The sequence below is a fragment of the Hermetia illucens genome, chromosome 4, assembly GCF_905115235.1.
Source record: "Hermetia illucens chromosome 4, iHerIll2.2.curated.20191125, whole genome shotgun sequence".
NCBI classification, from domain to species: Eukaryota; Metazoa; Arthropoda; class Insecta; order Diptera; family Stratiomyidae; genus Hermetia; species Hermetia illucens.
The window spans coordinates 37,281,508-37,299,621 of NC_051852.1; the positions used below are offsets into that span (position 1 = coordinate 37,281,508).

Sequence of the window (18,114 nt, forward strand, 5' to 3'; positions counted from 1 at the left end):
TATGCATCACCTAAATTAGCTATTAGGAAGTGAATTAAATATTCTTTTTCAGGACCTAGATATAAGTTTTAAGATACATTAGCTATTAGGTAGTTAAATTAAATATTTATTTTCTTTTTCAGGACCTAGATATAAGTTTTTAGTCGTAATTATAATATCATAGTATAGAGTAGTATAAATAGAACATAATGTCTATAGATGAGCAAACTTGTTTGCACTGATGAAGGGAACAAGTGGTTCCCGAAATATCGGTATTTGCAAGAATAAATACCCACACCAACGAAAAAGAAACAACAAGTTGTATTATTTCAATGACTACATAGAAAAAAGATGATTCCCATGTGCAAAGGTCTAAGTAATAATAATCGTTGACTGAACAAGCCAATTGGATCAAGTCCTTGAAGCGTGTTAGAGCACTTCATTCAAGACCGTAACGATACACTACAGGGTTATAATACCCTATGGAAGGCAATACGATCAGCATTGCGCTCGCCCGAAATTATTACCCTGATTTGACACAGATACTCACTCACAGCTGAGTCGACTGGTATCCGACGTCAAATCATGATACAAATTCCACTGCCACCAGTGAGATTTGAACCGCGACTTTCCGTACCACAGCCTTGTGCTCTAACCACTACGCATCTACAAGATATTAATGCGTCCCGTGCTACTGTACAGATGTGACGTGTGGACCTTGACGCAAATGTCGAAAAAGCAGATCGACATCTTCGAGAAAAGTTCTTCGAAAGATTTTTGAAACCGTAAAGGAAAAAGATGCCTGGCAAATCAGATACAATCATGAATTGTATGAATTATTTGACAGCCCAGTAGCATCGACACTGGTAAAAATCCGGAAATTACAATGGGCTGACCACAACGTACGAATGCACGAGGAAAAAATTCCAAAACGAATGCTGAAAGGCAGAGCCAAAGGCCGGTCAAAAGGCAAGCCAAAGAAACGTTGACAGGACTCAATTCTAAGATTTTCCAGCTGGAGGACGCGATTTTTGGATCGAAATAATTGTTGACGATGCATCCGGGACCCCAAGGGACGATTTATGTTGTAGCGCCACCGAAGAACAAAAACACTACACACATATCAGAAATAGCGAAAACTTATATTTTACGTAACACTGAGGACGATATAGAAAGGAAAAATAATAAAATAGGAAAGATTTTCAGAATTCAATTTTTAAAACCATAATCTAAAAACAAAAAAAAAGAAAAGAGGACAACTAGATGTACATTCCAAGGAATGTAGGTCATAGGGTTGACAGGTTTCCTCCGTGAAGAAGTGGAGACCACACCTCCCTGGAGTGATTACTCTGGTTTTGTGAAGTAATTACTCTGAATTGGAAGAATATCAAAGGTAACAATGAATTTGCACACCTAGGAAGTATGACGGTAATATTGCACTAAACTTGATATCACGCAACGCATTAGCTTAATCTGCCAGGAAATACAGTTATCTGAACACAATCAGTGTAACTCAAAAGAGTCAAGCTCTCATTAAATTAACTCTGAGTCGTGTCATCCGAGAACCTTTGCCTGAAGCAATTACAGATGAGGAACTTCATCGAAGGTCGGATCAATTGCTAGCAGACATGTTGATTAAAAGTCAGTAAAAGTGGCAGTGGATAGGTCACACAGAAAAGCCGAGAGCTCAATTGTTGGATACCAGATGCAATAGAATGTACTATCTAAAGGCATTCAATGATTGAATCGGCCTAACGCTAAATGGCAATCGTTTTAGTGGAGGAGGATTGTAAGTTTGTCGAAAATCAAGGAAAAGACTTAAGCATATTGCCAACAACCAACGGAGGTAGCACGTCGGTGTGATCGACATGCCGTGTCCTTCATAGAGTTTTATGACAACCATATATTTAAACGTGTACGTCATGGAGTGGAGTAGCCGGTTTGTGGACACCAGGGGCAGGAGAATCTTGAAAAAACAGTGATGGAGAAGACTGAACTTTTATCGCGGCGATGCGTAGAATGTTATCAAGCCAAGACTGCATTTGCTAATTGGTAGCAGAACCTCGAAATTGAGGCGGTAGGGTTGTCTTGCCTCCAAGAAGAAATAATTTACCATGGAGAAGATGTTCTCCGAAACAGCAATAGTTGAAGTAGAAATATCGGAATCACTGAAGCAGTCTTTAATCGGCTGTATGAAGGAACAACCTAAAATGTCACAGGAAACTATGTCTGGAAACAAATACAAATCCACGAGCTATGCCAGCAGGGTTAATATGAGCAAAATACTTCAGTGAAAACCACCGCACAACTTATCCATTGTTCTATATCTATTGACGTTTTGGGGACAACAAGGTTTCGGCATTAGGTGGAATTTGAGACAAAATTCGAAAACCGTCTAGTAAATCCAGGATCTTTTGACTCTGTAGCTCTTTTTATTTATGTACGATAAAAGAAATATTTCTTGGTCTGTGAAAAAAGAGAAACTGGTTTTACTAGGGTATCATAGAGTAGACCGTTCCAGTTCATTACAGTAATCTCTCAGACAGCCGAAGAAGGGCAATTTGCTTTCCCGTGACAATGTGCCAAGGCTCGCGCTGATCAACAAAGTAAAAGGAGACACCTGCCATCCGCACACCAGCTTCTCAAGAAGGAGATACTTATCCCCAAGGCAGTTCGGTTTTAGAGCAGGATGAACGCCCCTCATAGGTGGTGCTCGTCGTAACTTGTGATTTAAGAAATGCTTTCAATTCCCTAAAATCGACTGATATTCCAGACACATTAGTAAATTCAATCCACGTGCCGAGTTATATCTTGGGGCTATTGGGGAGAGACCGCTCCCGGCTCTATGAGACGCTAGAGGGTCAGATTACTTTGGAATGCTGGAATCCCGTCCCTGCGTGCCATATCGATTGACAAGTTAACTATAGAGTCAACACCAACAGTAATGCACCTTAAGTTAACGCTTGACTCGAATAAGAGTTTCTTCGAACAAGACGGGAAACTTTGCAGATAGCGTCTACCTACCGCACTGCCTTTAAATCGGTTGTGATGGTGATCGCGGGATAGACCGCCGTTGCCTTCCGTGAAGAGCAGCCACATACACCAACTGAGTGGGATATCTCTTGGCAAAATAAGTCAATAGACAGACGCCCTGCATGGCTAGATCCGTGATTGAATCGGAAGTATGGTAAGATTGGTTATTTCCTTACCAATCTGCCAAGTGTTCATGGAGGTTTTCAGTCTTATCTGGAAAAATTGTGGGGCATGATCATCTGACTATATGTTCTACAATGGAGAAGTCAACAACGCCCATCACACCTTCTTCTCTTATGGAAGTTGGAATACGAATTGTCGCCAACTATATGCAGTTACAGGAGAGTTCTTTTCGGACAATGTTGTTAGAGAGATGACAGATGGAGTCATGTTGCGTATTACGATCAGGTTCCCCTTGAAAAGATTGAGCTTGATGGAGGAAGTAGGATAGCAAGGGGTTTCTTAAACTAACAGCATCCTTCCTCCCGTTAGTCAAAAGAAATTGAAGGCTCCCTAAACCCGGAAGAGAAGGAGAGCTAGTCGCGGTAATCTGTCAAACGGTGCGAGGCTAGTTCTCTGATGGTCGGGAAGTATTTAGTTGTTAATCCGATGACGTGCCGTTGCATATTCACTGGGAGTAAACGCATTCACCTACCCTACCCACAAAAACGGAAAGAAATCTGTCAGAGTTTCAGTAAGTGGTTTCTTCGGTAGATACAATAACAGCGGTCGCGGATCTTTCGATCTTGCAATTGATTGATTAATAAGATGCTGAAACCTAAAGAGAACTGAAAAACTATGAATGCAAGGAACTGACCGGTAGGCAATTATGACAGAAGGATATCATGAAACTCATGCTGACTTCAGAAATAACATCGAAGGTGGTCGAAAAGCAATGAATGCAGTCCATTAGTTGCTGAAGTAGGCTAAGTTGAGGTAAGTGAGAAAATAGAAGACACCAACATTAGCCACAATTAATAACATAGAACTTGCCCGCATGGTAATACCGCTTGATAGTCTCTAAAAGTAAACAACACCGAAGCAGTTTCAGCGCCTCTAACAACCATCTGAGTGCCTTGATCGCTGCTTGGCTATCTGTGAGAATAGTTATGTTCTGCCCCCTGTAGTTTCTTTGCAGATTAAAGGAAGCACATTTGCGTATGGCGTATATTTTCACCTGGAATATGCTAGTGTACCTGCCCATTGGCTCAAAGTACATTTTCCTTGGACCAATGACACCGGCACCCGCTTCCTCTGCTGTGAGGGATCCGTCAATGTACCAAGTAATCAGTTGCTGATTTTAGCCGTATGTCGCAGCCGTGCTCTCCCAGGTTGCCTTGTTACTCCAACGTGTTTCAAACTTCTTATCGAAGTGAAACCTCGTTGTCATGTTATCCCTTAGTATTAGTAATTCGGGATACCGCCTAGAAAGAATATTAATCTTCCTTCGATTTAGGCAGTTCCCCGCCTCACTCATACTACCGGCCATCCTGAATATTGCCCTCCTTGCCTGCATCTGTGTGGGCAGATGGAGAGAGGTTAATCCCATAAGGACCTCCAGGGATGCCGTTGGGCATGTCCTCATTGCTCATTGCTCCCTGGCTTGTGTGCTGAGTTCCGTTCTTTCTGCCCAGATTACCGCTCCATGGGTAATAATTGGCCTTACTATTGCAGTATATATCCAAAGTAGTATCTTCGGGCTGCAACCCCATTTTTTTCCTGCTATGTATCTGCAAGTCATCAGAGCCCTCGTGTCTTTCCGACAAGTGTTTCCGACATGTGTTTTCCAGAGTAATTTTTGGTCTAGCGTAATTCCCAAATATTTGACCTCTGTTTCTCATTTCACCTCCATATCATGTAATCTTATGGCTCTCAGGTGATCAAGTTTACGCCTCCTAGTGAATGATACTATGGTGGTTTTGGCTGGGTTGATCCGCAGTCACACCTTCCTGCACCAGGCACTAGTAACCCTTAGTCCAGTTTGGATTCTATTACATAGGGTATCTTCATATTTGCCCCTACAAATTAGAAAAATGTCGTCCGCGTAACCCTGGACTTGTATTCCAGTATTTGTTAACACGTCCAGGAGTTCATCCACTACCATACTCCACATCAGCGGTGATAGTACCCCACCCTGTAGACAGCCTTCAGTGGTGTTCATGACAATAAAATTTATACCTGTCAGACTTCTATTTGCCTACTTTCTAGCATTTTGCGCATCCAGAATGGCAGGGTGTTTCCCACTCCCTTGCAGCTCAGGACATCTTGTATCTCTGTGTGCGATGTGTTGTCGAATGCTCCTTCGGTATCCAAAAACGCGCACAGTGCATTTTTTTTTTGTTTCTATGGCATCCCGTAGTACCTCTGACCGTCCTGCCCGGTAAGCGTGTTGACAGTGATGTAGGGGATTACGCTTCAGAACGTTAGTTCTAATATAGTTGTCTTTGACCTTCTCCACTGTTTTGACTACGAACGGTCTTGAAATTGGTCTGAAAGATTTAAGGTGAAAAGGATCCTTTTTACCCGCTTTCGGAATGAAGACCACTTTTCTGCATGCTCTTGGTATGTATCCCAGTGTTAAGGGTGGGTTAAGAAACATATGTAGTTCCGCACCACATTCCACAATGTTATATTGAAAATTCCCACATTGGGCGCCAAAAATAAAATCCACAAATTCCACTAAAAAACAGAATTGTTCTTTGAATTTTTATTACCGTTAAATAAAATTACTTTCTACAAGGCCGATAAATAAAACATTCGGATAGTTTTATCATTTTGCTTCGCATAAACCCTTGCTATTCGCTCATATAATTATGCAAGCATTTTACGTGTTCCTTTCATGAAAGTTTACTGTCGAGCCCACAAAGGCCTAAATTCCTTGCCATTAAACAGGCAACAAACAATTTCATTCTATCTAAATTGTTTAATTTGGCTCCTTAGCAGCAACATTTCAATCATTAAGCAAGCGTATGAGTATAAGTCTATAAGGTCGATATTTTCCATTAGCATTCAAATGTGTGCTGATTGTTTGCAATTAACAAACCCACATAATTTTCCACCTAAAATAATTTATTACACATTACGAATTTCTTGTTTGATTTTTAAACGAAATATTTGAAAATTAGCTCGGATTTTACCTCCATAATGAATTATTGTGTATATCTTCCATAATGTTTACGCCTCTCATCGAAATCTAGATTCCAATAACAAACATTTATTGTTATTATTATTGTATTGAGTTGCAATATGGTGGAAAAAGTGTATATCCATGGTATCCCTAGACATGTTTTCGTATACAAATGTGATTTACGTACGCGCGTTTGTACATCTGTCTTATAGATGTAATATAATAAAATTTCAATTGAATCAATTAATCCCACCGCATCAGATACATTTCCCAAAGCGAGAGTTTCCAGTTAAACAAACAGTTCCACCCGGCATTAACGTAAAAAAAGTTGTAAAGGGGATTTTTCGACGAAGCTCAAAGGAAGAGAAAAGTTAAGATATGTATCTATAGTTGACGAAAGATATACTCGTATTTAAGTTTTATGCTAGATAGATGTGTACATGTTGAGCGAATGTTTACTATGCTTTTGAGCTTTATTTTACATAACGTTCTGAGGGAACTAAATGTTCTTGTTTATCCTTCGCGGGTTCTTGTTTATTTCAGTCATGATTTATCAGTCCGCATTTCAGTTAGTTGTGCCGATAAAAGCTTATTCAATGAAAAACTGACTGCCTGGAACTTATGCGCAGAAATGTGATAAGAAGCTGTCTCTGATAAAGTTTGCCGTTTTTTACCATCTCCGCTTTCTATCTCGATAAATTCTCAGAACTTTGACGGATATGTCCCCTTCCTTCCATATAACCCTCAAACCGGCAATCAGAAAATAAAATTTCCCTTGAAATTAGCAACCAACTTGGCTTGTTTATCATTCGAATATTCGAATAAGAACTTTATGTACACAATGAATGGCTGCAGTGTCCATAAAGGTGCTGTTCTGAATCCATTTCAATTGTGCACCCATTTCCAGTGCAAGGCAAAATCCAATATCCGATATGTCGGTGATGATACATTTTACGATTTCAGGTCAGCAGAATGTTTGTTTGAACGACTATTTTTATCACATATACATACATTACACGTGCAATTAAAATTACGCCTCCATGAATGAAATTATATTCAGCGGGAATGTTTTGAGCCTATATTTAAACATCACTGGAACCAGTGAGCAACACAATGAGCAATGAACGCGTCATTAGTTGCCAGAGGCCGAAAGTACAATACGGAAGGTGAGTAGAAGACTTTATTACTTCCTGGAGAATTCCATGCCGAGAATACGCTCCTGAACTTCGTGAACTATCGCTAAATTATTATATTATATAAGGATAGGATTTAGCGCATGATTCCACCCAAACAAGACGTTAAGCGGTTATACATCGTTATATTTATAGCTAGCTATCTACAAATAAAATAATATATACATATGCTAGTACAGAGGCGGATCCCATCTATATAGTAAACCAGTCCATCCATTAACTGCTCACAACCCAGCTGACAAACGTGTACGATCCCTATTGACACACATTTCTTGAAGCAGAAGATCAATATTTGCCCCCTTGTACGATAGCAACACTTTGTTCCTGGTAGGGCAGTCGGGATACCTTAGACGCTTTTGGCTCCGAATGGCGCTTAAGACTCAGTGGGTGTGGAAACGCCACTAACAGCTACTTAAAATCGATAGATGCAATAATAGAATCAGAGCCAATTGCTAACATCATATCATCCGTCTTGAGGGCTTCTTTGGGAGAGGGCGAGGAGTTTCCTAAAATTTACTTCGCCGGATTTGGTAAATTGATCCCTGGTTGGTAAGCCTTAATCGTCGAAAAAGGGCATGAAGGGCTACTAACGCTTTATTAAGTTGGTGGGCAGGGTTAACTTCACGCAATGTCAGAATAAGGAGAAGATGGTGGTGAGTTTCCCCAGCAACTATGCGAATTCTTTTGACTTAGACGAAGATAGCTTGGTAAGGTCCTATTGAACGAAGAATCGAGGCAGGTATCGCAGAGAGGTATTATATGAATGAACGCACTATGGTGGTGAGCGCTTGATAGTACAGTTCTCTCCATTCCTCTATCCTAACCTACGCAAACCCTTCCTTTCGTTGTTCCTCTGACACAATACTCCAGAGTGTTCAGCAACTAACTAAACGTCAGTAAATGCCAGTCGAAATAGTGGACTTCGGCGCAAAACCCGGGGCGTCAAGAGTCCCTTACTAAGGCAGGCCTAGACCGGATACCGATTGCTACGCTGTTGGTGATGATGATGAAATGCCAGTCGATGAGATGCTCACTCAAATCTTTCTTTTCACCTACTTTCTTGGTGGACAACTTCTTTCAAATCCGAATCCACTCCTTTTTACTTGCCTGAACTGCAACTCCTCGACCATATACTTCGAGTTCGAGTTGGCTGTGCAGACCAATTACAAATTTACTACTAGTTCTGCGTAGTTACAATCTAGCAATTCAACCCGTCTTCCAGAATTCGTTAGCTTTGCCAATGCAGGTTGTTGAATGGAAACTTAACTGATTTCTAAGTTTGTTATCGAGTGCGCATACCATCACGAAGGTATCCTGATCTTGGTCCAAAATCAAATTCTCTCCGATGTGACCTTCCATCGCGCATGTATTTTTGAGTCATCCGTCCTGTAGCCCTTTATGGTTCTGAGTGTTAGCCGACTATAGAAGACAATGAACGGCGTACTGCAGTAATGGAGAGGAAGATATTGCTAATGACGTAAAACGTGTTGATCACATCCGAAATGAGGATATCCGCGATCGATATGGGGTTACATCAATCGTGACAATATTGTGAGAGTGGCGTTTTCGATGCGCTAAGCCTAAGGAGAATTCACTAGCCAAAATTGGTCTGAGCATCGAAATCAATGGTAAACAACCAGAAGCCCGGCCGAAACAACGGTAGCTTGATACGGTGGATGGGGATTTGCAAGCCTCGTGAATGCCTCTAGATCAGGTGTTTTACAGAGAAAAAAATGGGGCAACCGATCACGACAAGCCGACTTCGATTGAGGTCGAGATAAAGGTTAAAAAAAGAAGAAGAATTGTTTAACTACTCGCAACCTAAAATTTGCTGTTCTGCATAATTTTGAGTTTGCTCGATTGCCTGCATGAGTTATAAGCGCTGGTTCCTTGTATGGAAGGTCGAACCCAATTTCTTGTGAGTTGTAAGATTTATGAACCCATCCTCCCCCTTCATCAATATAGTATATATCTGTATGGAGCAAAGCTACCTTGCTTTCAGGAGTGAATATTATTAACAATTAAAAGGAACCCTAATGGGAAGCGCCCTCTCTCCATTCATTAGTGAGATCTTCATGGAATACCTGGAAATAAAACTATCTTCGGCCAGTCTGATTCCAAGGTTTGAGAAGAGGTATGTGGAAGACAACTACACTATCGTCCGAAAAACCAAAGTCGAAAATACTCTCAACTTCATCAATGGACTACATTTTTGGACCTGTGAGTGAATGGTTGCACCGACTCGATCACCGGCAGCTTAATCAGCAAACGAAAGAGGACGCTTTAACAAGTGCTCACCAAACCAACAACAGTTCAATAACAATTTTACGAAATCATTCTTTCATTGATATACGCAATTTCCTGCACAGAAAATCTCTGCACGTGCCCGCGTTCTTTGAGAATGCAAAAATACTCGGTATGCAGCATTCTTCCGTTCCGTAGCTAGCTTACATTCATCGTTAAACCAGCCGTTCCGACTCCTTTTGCGGCTGGGACCAAGTATCTTTGTGGCCGTATCAATGAAACCGTTCTTCAGGTGGTTGTGAAGATCATTTATTGATGCTTCATCTCCAAGATCTCGGATGACTGCGGTTATTGAGGCATCTATTTCGCCCTTACAGGTGTTACGGAGCGCTGTGTTGTGAATGGCTTCGGTATTCACTCCCACCTGATTGTCAGAGGATGGTATCATAATTCGGGCTCGGAATACTATGCCAACGAGATAGTGGTCCGAGTCTATATTGGCCCCCCTATATGTTCTGACATTCATCAAGGCTGATAGGTGGCGGCGTTCAATCAGCACGTGGTCAATTTGGTTGAAAATGGTCCCGTCTGGAGAGGCCCACGTATGTTTGTGGACTGCTTTCCGTGCAAACCAGGTACTTCCAACAACCATTTCGTGCGATACTGCTAACTGAATAATCCGCAGTCCGTTATCATTGGTATCCCTATGTAAGCTATGGGGGCCAAGGTATCGCCTGAATACGGGCTCCGTCTCTACTTGACTGTTGAATTCTCCAAGTATGATTTTGATATCATACTTGGGACAGGCTTCGAGGGTCTGCTCAACTGCCTCGTAGAAGGAATCCTTCTCCGACTCTGCAGTCTCCTCTGTAGGGGCGTGAACGTTAATGGGGCTTACATTTCTAAACTTGCCTCGCAAACGCGGAGTGCATAGCTTTTCGCTTATATTTTCAAAGCCGATACCAGCAGATTTCATGTTTCACTCGATATAATACTCAGACAAATTACAAATTTGCTAGAGTTTTGCATGGCAACAACCATGAAATTCGCCCCGTCTTCCAGATTTCGTTAGCTTTACCCCTGCAGGTTGTTAAGCGGTGACTTGACTGATTTCTAGGATCATTATCGAGGGCGGGTACCCTCATGAAGGTAGTCGATGAATAGATGAGCCATTTTGAGTTAAATAATGCTAGGAGATAAATTACACCTTCCATTTTGAAACTAGTACTCAGAATTTGAAATTACTGTATCATTTCGAGCTCTTTGTCAACGAACCGAGGAATCAATAATTGTTTCCAACTTTTCAAAACGCGATAATGCACAAAAGGATAAATGCGAGAAAATGTGCGTGAGTTATAGACGTTGGTTCCTTTTATTGAAGTTGAAAGCCAACGGCTTGTGACCCGTATGGGTGATGAGCTCCCTTGTTGTTCGCAGCTATAATTGATCCACTGTTAGGGGATTCCACCATCCGCGAAGTTAGACGTGTTCCCGGGGATAGCCAAAGGTGCTTAGAGTTTGAAGTATCCGTGCATTGTTCCAGTACCTTTTTGGCTAGCTTCAAAAGTTTCGGCCGCTTCCATGGTCCAGCTGATTGGTGAATTGCCTTGAGTGGTGCCTATGTTCTTATTGTTCTGGATAAGAACTTTCTATACAAAATTGAACACACTCATTTTTTTGGATTTTTGGCCCCCTACAGGAGGATGAACGATTCCGTAGACTACATAACGACGAAATCTATGAGCGATACCATGACCGTCCGGTTGTTGTTAAAATCCGGCTCAATAGGTTACGGTGGGAGGGTCACTTAATCCGTATGGATGAGGATAATCCAGCCCGGATAGTCTATAAGGGCAACATCTGTGGTAGAAAAAGAAGACAAGACAGACCCTGCCTGAGACGGAGCGATGGCGTAGGTCAGGACGCCAAACAGCTTTTAGGGATATCGAATTGATGGACCTCGGCGCAAAACTAGGATGTCTGGAGTTCTGTGTTGAGGCAGGCCTAGACCGGATACCGGTTGTTGCGCCGTTGATGGTGATGAATAAACTAAGCCTGGACTGTTGCAAGGAGCATGAAAACTCAAGGAGCAATGCTGCTCTAAAAGTGTTTAAACACCACCCTTATCATTAGACCTGACCAGATCGCAAATCTTAGTGGATATTGAGGCCGTCCACTCTACCAAAGCGATCAAGAACAGAGTGGCAAACAGAAATGATTTTAATATCAGATGACTAGCTAAAGGTTCCTTTTGTCAACCATGAATCCAGGACTACACGGAAATTTGTTAGGGCAGCCTTGCCTTTCACCGCCGGTTCTGAAAGATGGAAAACTACTCAAATGAGAGGTGTTTAAATTGCCCAGCAAGGATATGATAAGACGTTAGATGCAGATAGTAGAAGGCTCAGAACTTACTGCATACCATGTTTATTATTTTCGTTAATACAGCCAGGTAAGATATCATCCCAGCAGCATCGTCTGGTACAGCACTTTCAAACTAGAAGCACACAGATAAAACCATTTCCTGCCGCTCCATTTTCCAATATCTATCGACTGGCTCATGTGCATAGTGGGATTGGTAGCCCGAGCCGCAACCCTTGGGAAGAACATCAGATTCCTTGCCAGAATTGACCCAACAAATCGTCACTACTGGCATAAGGGTAGTTTTTGAAGGTAACTATTATCTCGGTATGCCAAAGAAAGGAAATGTTGGTACTAGAGCCGTGCTTTAAGGACCAGTTCCATTAATCGAATTGAATCGATACAAAGAGCCGCAATACTCTCTGAGGAAGAACATAAAATTGTTTGAACCGTTGTCATGAAGACGCTTTATCTCATCTAGGAGGTGGTTATAATGAGGTATGTCACAAATGCGCACATCTTCGTGTCTATAGCCACGAGGCGCGTTTGTTCTCTGGGGTAGCCATCCAGCACCCGAAACTATAGTTAAGCACTACTTTGGCCAAGCTGCTGGGAGACGACAAATATGATATTCGCAGTTCACTATTCCCGATGCCCGATACCTTAGATACTTAAAATAGTCAACTTTAGACCGATCCCCGTCTACGCCAGTGATTGTATCATTCCCAATATCGATGATCATCAGAAACTTTATTTTCTTCAGGCCATAGACCATAATCATTCATTCCATTCCAAGTTTGGACAAGTTGCTCGACATCAGTTCGTTAACGACGATCACCAAATTTGCCGAACAGCGTAAGTGAATGAGTTAAATGTTCAGCATGGCGACTATCGTTGCAAGAACTAAGAAACAGACGCTTCCTTGATGAAAACAAGTGAAGACGTAGAGCGGTTTTAAGTATCTGCCAAAGTTTGAACTCTGCTCGTTAGATGTCCATAGGGTAGTTATACCCACTAAAAGAGATCCTCTAGGACTCAATGTTACCACAATGCGATGCTTTCGCATGAGATTAGGTAGTATTAAACGAAACGAATGGTTATAATCACTTGCAAATCTGTCTGAAAAAGGACTGCAAAGGCAAAGATCGCCAGAACACTTCTGCCTAGATCTTTCTAAAGAAATCTGTAGAAAGCAAACGACAGCTCAGAGCAAAAAGCGCGATATCTTCCGTCGTAGTCTGGAATCTAGATCTATAGAAGGATTGGTAGTAGCAATAATCCCAATTTTGAATGGCGTTTCCGGCAAAATTTTAAAGGTGACAGGGAAGACTTGACCGAGTTCTTCGCGGAAATATTCGAGGTATGCTTGAAAGTAAGGCTATTCCCGCGCAGTGGGAAAAGTAGAGATGGGTACTAATTCTAAGACCTATTAAGTCGCAAGGAGACCCAGCGTCACATCGCCCTATTTAACTACTCGGCACAATGGGGAAGGTGGTAGAAAGTATCAACAACAGCAGGACTAATCGGTAAAAACGTCAATGGCCTTTACAAGCAATAGTCTCTATTTCGGCATACTCGCTTCACAGTGGACACATTAAATATAGCTCTAAACCTGGTAAAAGTGTAGGTAAATCTGGTAAGTGTAGTTCCCTGTTAACACTGGTTATAAAAAATTGAAAACCAATGGAAAGCGCATTAACACCAATAAATAGGCCTACGTACTCGCGATCTGAATGGCTGTCTTGTAGGAGACGGACCATGGATCTAGAGAAGATATCCTTACAGCAGAATTACTGCACTGTATAATGGAATTATGTATAATGTAGTTTCTTCCATAAAGAAAGCACAGTTGTCGACTAATCAGTGTAATGATAATAACAAAACATTCGTATAATGCGGAGTTTTGTAGGACGGAGAGGCAGCGAGAGTGGTAGAATTCTGGCTAGAAATGGCTATTTTAGCAAAGGAGTAAAAGGTGAAAGCAGCCACTGTCACTACCCGCAGAAAAATGCATACTAGGGAAGAATAATCCGGTGGACATACTGTCATCTCAAAGCCCATTTCAGATGTCTTTGGGAAGAGACGGTTAAAAGTCCATATGACCCCGGCACTTGCGAGAATGTTGTCAAATGTCAGTAGGCCACAGCTGATTGCAAAGCTTATAGAACTGAAGCTGAATTTTCAGGTCCTTCAGAACAAAATAAAATTTAAAAAACATTAACAGGCACGATCCAAATCGACAGGCTTGAGCGGGAAATGTGAATATATTTGGTATATAGAAACTGATCATTTCCCATCGACTTTCGTGTTCAGAGCAATCACAATCCATACCATCGAAGAAGCTGAACACTTCAGGTATGAAAGGCTTTGTGTATTTCTATAAAAATATTTGAGCAGACATTTGTCCCATTAGTACCTAGCACGTAATGTATATGCATATATTATGTCCGAATATTCACAATTACTGACAAAGTCTTCAAATTTGCACTGAAGCGGCAACTTCAATTTATTACAACTTTGTTAAACATTGTGGGATTTCTACCAAACTTGACACGATCATGCTCTATATTATAGCGTAATATTCGGTAAAAAAAATTACACCGCCCCCCCCCCCCTTTGCATCTATGAATACCCCCCCCCCTTAAATTCTATGTAGAACGATGTAACTCACTGTATAAGTGAGCGTTCACAGTCCCCACAATTTTTATGATTATTCAGATAGGCAAAATCTAACCGAACAAAGAAAATCCAACCTTGTGAATACTATGATGGAAAAAATCCCCTAAGTCATATAAATATATATAAATTGTGTATGTTACTCACATCAGTTTTCAAACTCCCTACCCCTAGTTTGATCACTTCATTATGAGAATTCCTGAAATCTTTAATGAATCATTCTAACATTAATGATTTTATTGAACCTATTGAATTCAGACCTTATTTCATCCCGCACGTAATACCCACATATAAATAGTATCTTATCAGCAAAGGTAATGTCACTCAAATTGTTCATAATATAACGATAAAATGGGTTCGATTGTTGCAATGGTGATATATTTATCACTACAGATAATCAAAGCGGTACATGTATTGTACTAAATTATCATAAGACTTTCTTTATGAGTCACAAACTAGAAAATATTTGCACTATCCTAAAGAGTTGATTCCCAAAGTGATCATCAACTTTCAATTAGGGGATTTAGGTATTCGTATCCAAAAATTGTTAAAGCGCTTCCTTCACTCAATTCTTCGGCGAATGTCCCTATTGAGCCCAATAACCACCTTGTAACAAACTAGTACGCAAATAACAAGCATGTTGCACTTACATGTAGCTAATCCTTGATAGGTTCGTTGTGCAGGAACATAAGGAGCTTCCTCATCACTGTGGGACGACTGCGGTCCATATTGCTCACTATTCCTTGACATAGTCATCAGTCATTCATGTGTACCTTCCACCGAAACAACTCTTTTGATCTCCCAACACACTGCTATTATTCGTCTCTAAATTTTCGCATAAATCACATCGAAAGTATGGGATAAATTAAAAATGGATCTGTTCTGTATCACCGGCGCACCAATAACATGATTGAACAACCGATCATCTCCTACCGAAACATTAAATACCTATAATGGCCAGATAACAAAAATAATCAGAACGCGATTAAGCTTTTTCTTATAACGTATTTATATTTTGTTGTAGATAAATTCCCGAATTGTGTTTTTTTTAGGCCCACACTCCTTCTAGACCGAAAGCGTTATCGTCACTTGAAATACAACGGAAAACTGACTTTAGGAATTATTTTCACAGTCGCAGTATTCGCGGCTGATCTTGCTTAAAGATATGAAAGAAAAGTACGTAACGTGCCGCCATGTATTCTTCGTGAGTAAGTACTGACCAGGAATGACAAGCTTTATCTGTGTGGAATAAAAAAGTACCAGCGAAAGTATATATTTATTTCAAAGAATCCACGCATTGGTCTAGATAAGGAATATCTATGTACACAAATCGGGATATCTATCTATTACGTGAAGCAATAGCAAAAATAACAAACAAATCAAGATCGCGGATCTTTAATGTAATTTACCTCCTGCTCGATTTATCTTAATTGGACGAAATCAGGAGGAAATAGTCAAATCATTGCAAACAGAAGGCCAATGATCAGAAATGCGGAAAAAATAAGTTCCTTTACGTTCAGCTTAGAGTTGTGCCACAAAGTATTTGGATACTCATGTATGTACGGTGATCTGAAAACGGATCATAAGCTAGGAGGAAAAATGCCAAAAAAATGAGTGATATTGCAAGAATATTTTAGGGCATTGATGAAATTTGAAACATACCAGAAGATTTGCGGCATTATGGAAGACAGTAAACCCTTCTGGGAGCTTATATTCTACTTCGGCGGATTGCCCAGCGTGCAGACAAGATGGGATGACCTTTGGAATCGCAGAATATAAGAGAAGGAAAAAGGAACTCCGCCACGAAATCAACAAGCAGAAAACACGCTGCTGACAAAAGTTAATAAGCCATGGGGCCTCAGGTATAAGCTGGTTACCAAAAAAATTGTGCCCATCGATCACTTTGATCCATGAAAGCAGTGAAAGTAGAAAAAATCATGCAGGCGCCTTTTTCTGCCAATCCCATCTGCGTTAACGTTGTCGATGAGAGAATGAGAACTTAGGGATTGTCACTCTTCACTGCAAAGGCGATCTTACCCATGAAGAACAAAGAAGCACCAGTACCGGATAGTATTCCCAATGAAATGTTTAAACTTGTATGTAAATACAACCGAAACTCAGCACATTCAACGTATGTTTGACAACGGGTGTTTTTCTCTCCCGCTGGAAGGTTGCGACGATTGTGCTGATAAGCAAGGGTAAAGACCACCCTGAGGTGCGGTCAGCGTCCTCTCAGTATGTTGGACAAACTTATAAAGCCAACACTGACTGACCCAATAGGTGCTGCGTGAGACTACTCACTAACACAAAATGGTGGAAGTGGTCCACGCTATTAAACTGGCTGAGGCACACAGTCGCTACTGTCGGCAAGTGGTGCTCCTTATGACTGGGAACATAAGAAACGCCTTTAATTCTGCGAGGTGATGTGTCAAACGGTTCCCGGTTAGAGTCCTGGACACTCTACAGAGTGTTTTGATCGGTAGCCTTTCCAAGACAGAAGTCTGGCACTTTGCCCGTAAATGCATTCCAGCTTCCTACCCTAAAAAAAAATATGTAAGACTGTTTCTAATAAAGGGTTTCTTTTCCAGGTCTTGTGTGCATGCCTTTAACGTCCCAACGTGGATTTGTTCTAATTTCGATGACTGAACTTGCTAGAAGACACACCATACATCAACCTACTTTCTATGTTCCTGAATCCAGCTATCCTCACATGCTCCAACGAAGACTCTATATTCGGTCTATATTCGGACCCTCAGCTTCAATTAACCGGTTGATTATCGCTAGCGCACCGTTACTATGCTGAACGTTTATCTAGATCCATATTGCATTGTTCATCGCTCAGCTTTTCTACCGGGTCATTTTTTAGCATCACAGGCATTCTCAACAGAGAAAGGACTAATACTTTTTGTAAATTTCCCCAAGTGTCTGACCTTTGTGACATTCACGCATACTCGGTCATTCAAAGTAAATTTTGAAACCATCATTCCAGGTCTTTGGCGACAGAAAGAAACGCCTACATGATTTAATAGGTTCCCCTTTTCGACGATCGCTGTATGGCCCTTTTTCGCCTTTCAGGTCCAGACAACTTTTCTTCTGGATATGGATTTGCCTACAGAATTTGAATTTCCAGTGTCCTCCGCATTACCGAGGCTACACTTTCTTCCCGCCTATCGGCTTACGGGGTGTAGCTTCTTTTGAAATATATATATAGTCCCACGGTGCTCCCCGTGCCAGGTAGGTAACCACAAGGTTGGACGAGAAAACCAAAGAAACGGCCCTTTATGAAGAAATACCACGTACTCTCAGGGTATAGTAGTAATTTTGAGGGAACGAATCGAAGACTGCATGGACTGTATGACTTATAAGAGGCTCACAACCATAATTCAACTGAAGCCACAGGGAGGACCATCATTACCTTACCCAGCTGGCATGAATGCTTTCGGTCTTACATACAGAAAAATCGGAAATCATTGTTATTAAAACACTTATTCTAATACTTTT

At 41.2% G+C, this 18,114-nt stretch overlaps 1 protein-coding gene across 1 annotated transcript in view; it reads right to left on the reverse strand.

Annotated features, from left to right (window-relative positions):
- LOC119655368 (band 7 protein AGAP004871-like) overlaps positions 1 to 15,813 on the reverse strand; it is a 42,326-nt gene extending 26,513 nt beyond the window's left edge. Inside the window, exon 1 of the mRNA XM_038061230.1 lies at positions 15,264 to 15,813. Coding sequence (XP_037917158.1) covers positions 15,264 to 15,369 — 106 coding nt within the window. The 5' untranslated portion in view covers positions 15,370 to 15,813. The remainder of the gene's footprint in view (positions 1 to 15,263) is intronic.
- Between the last annotated feature and the right edge of the window lie 2,301 nt (positions 15,814 to 18,114).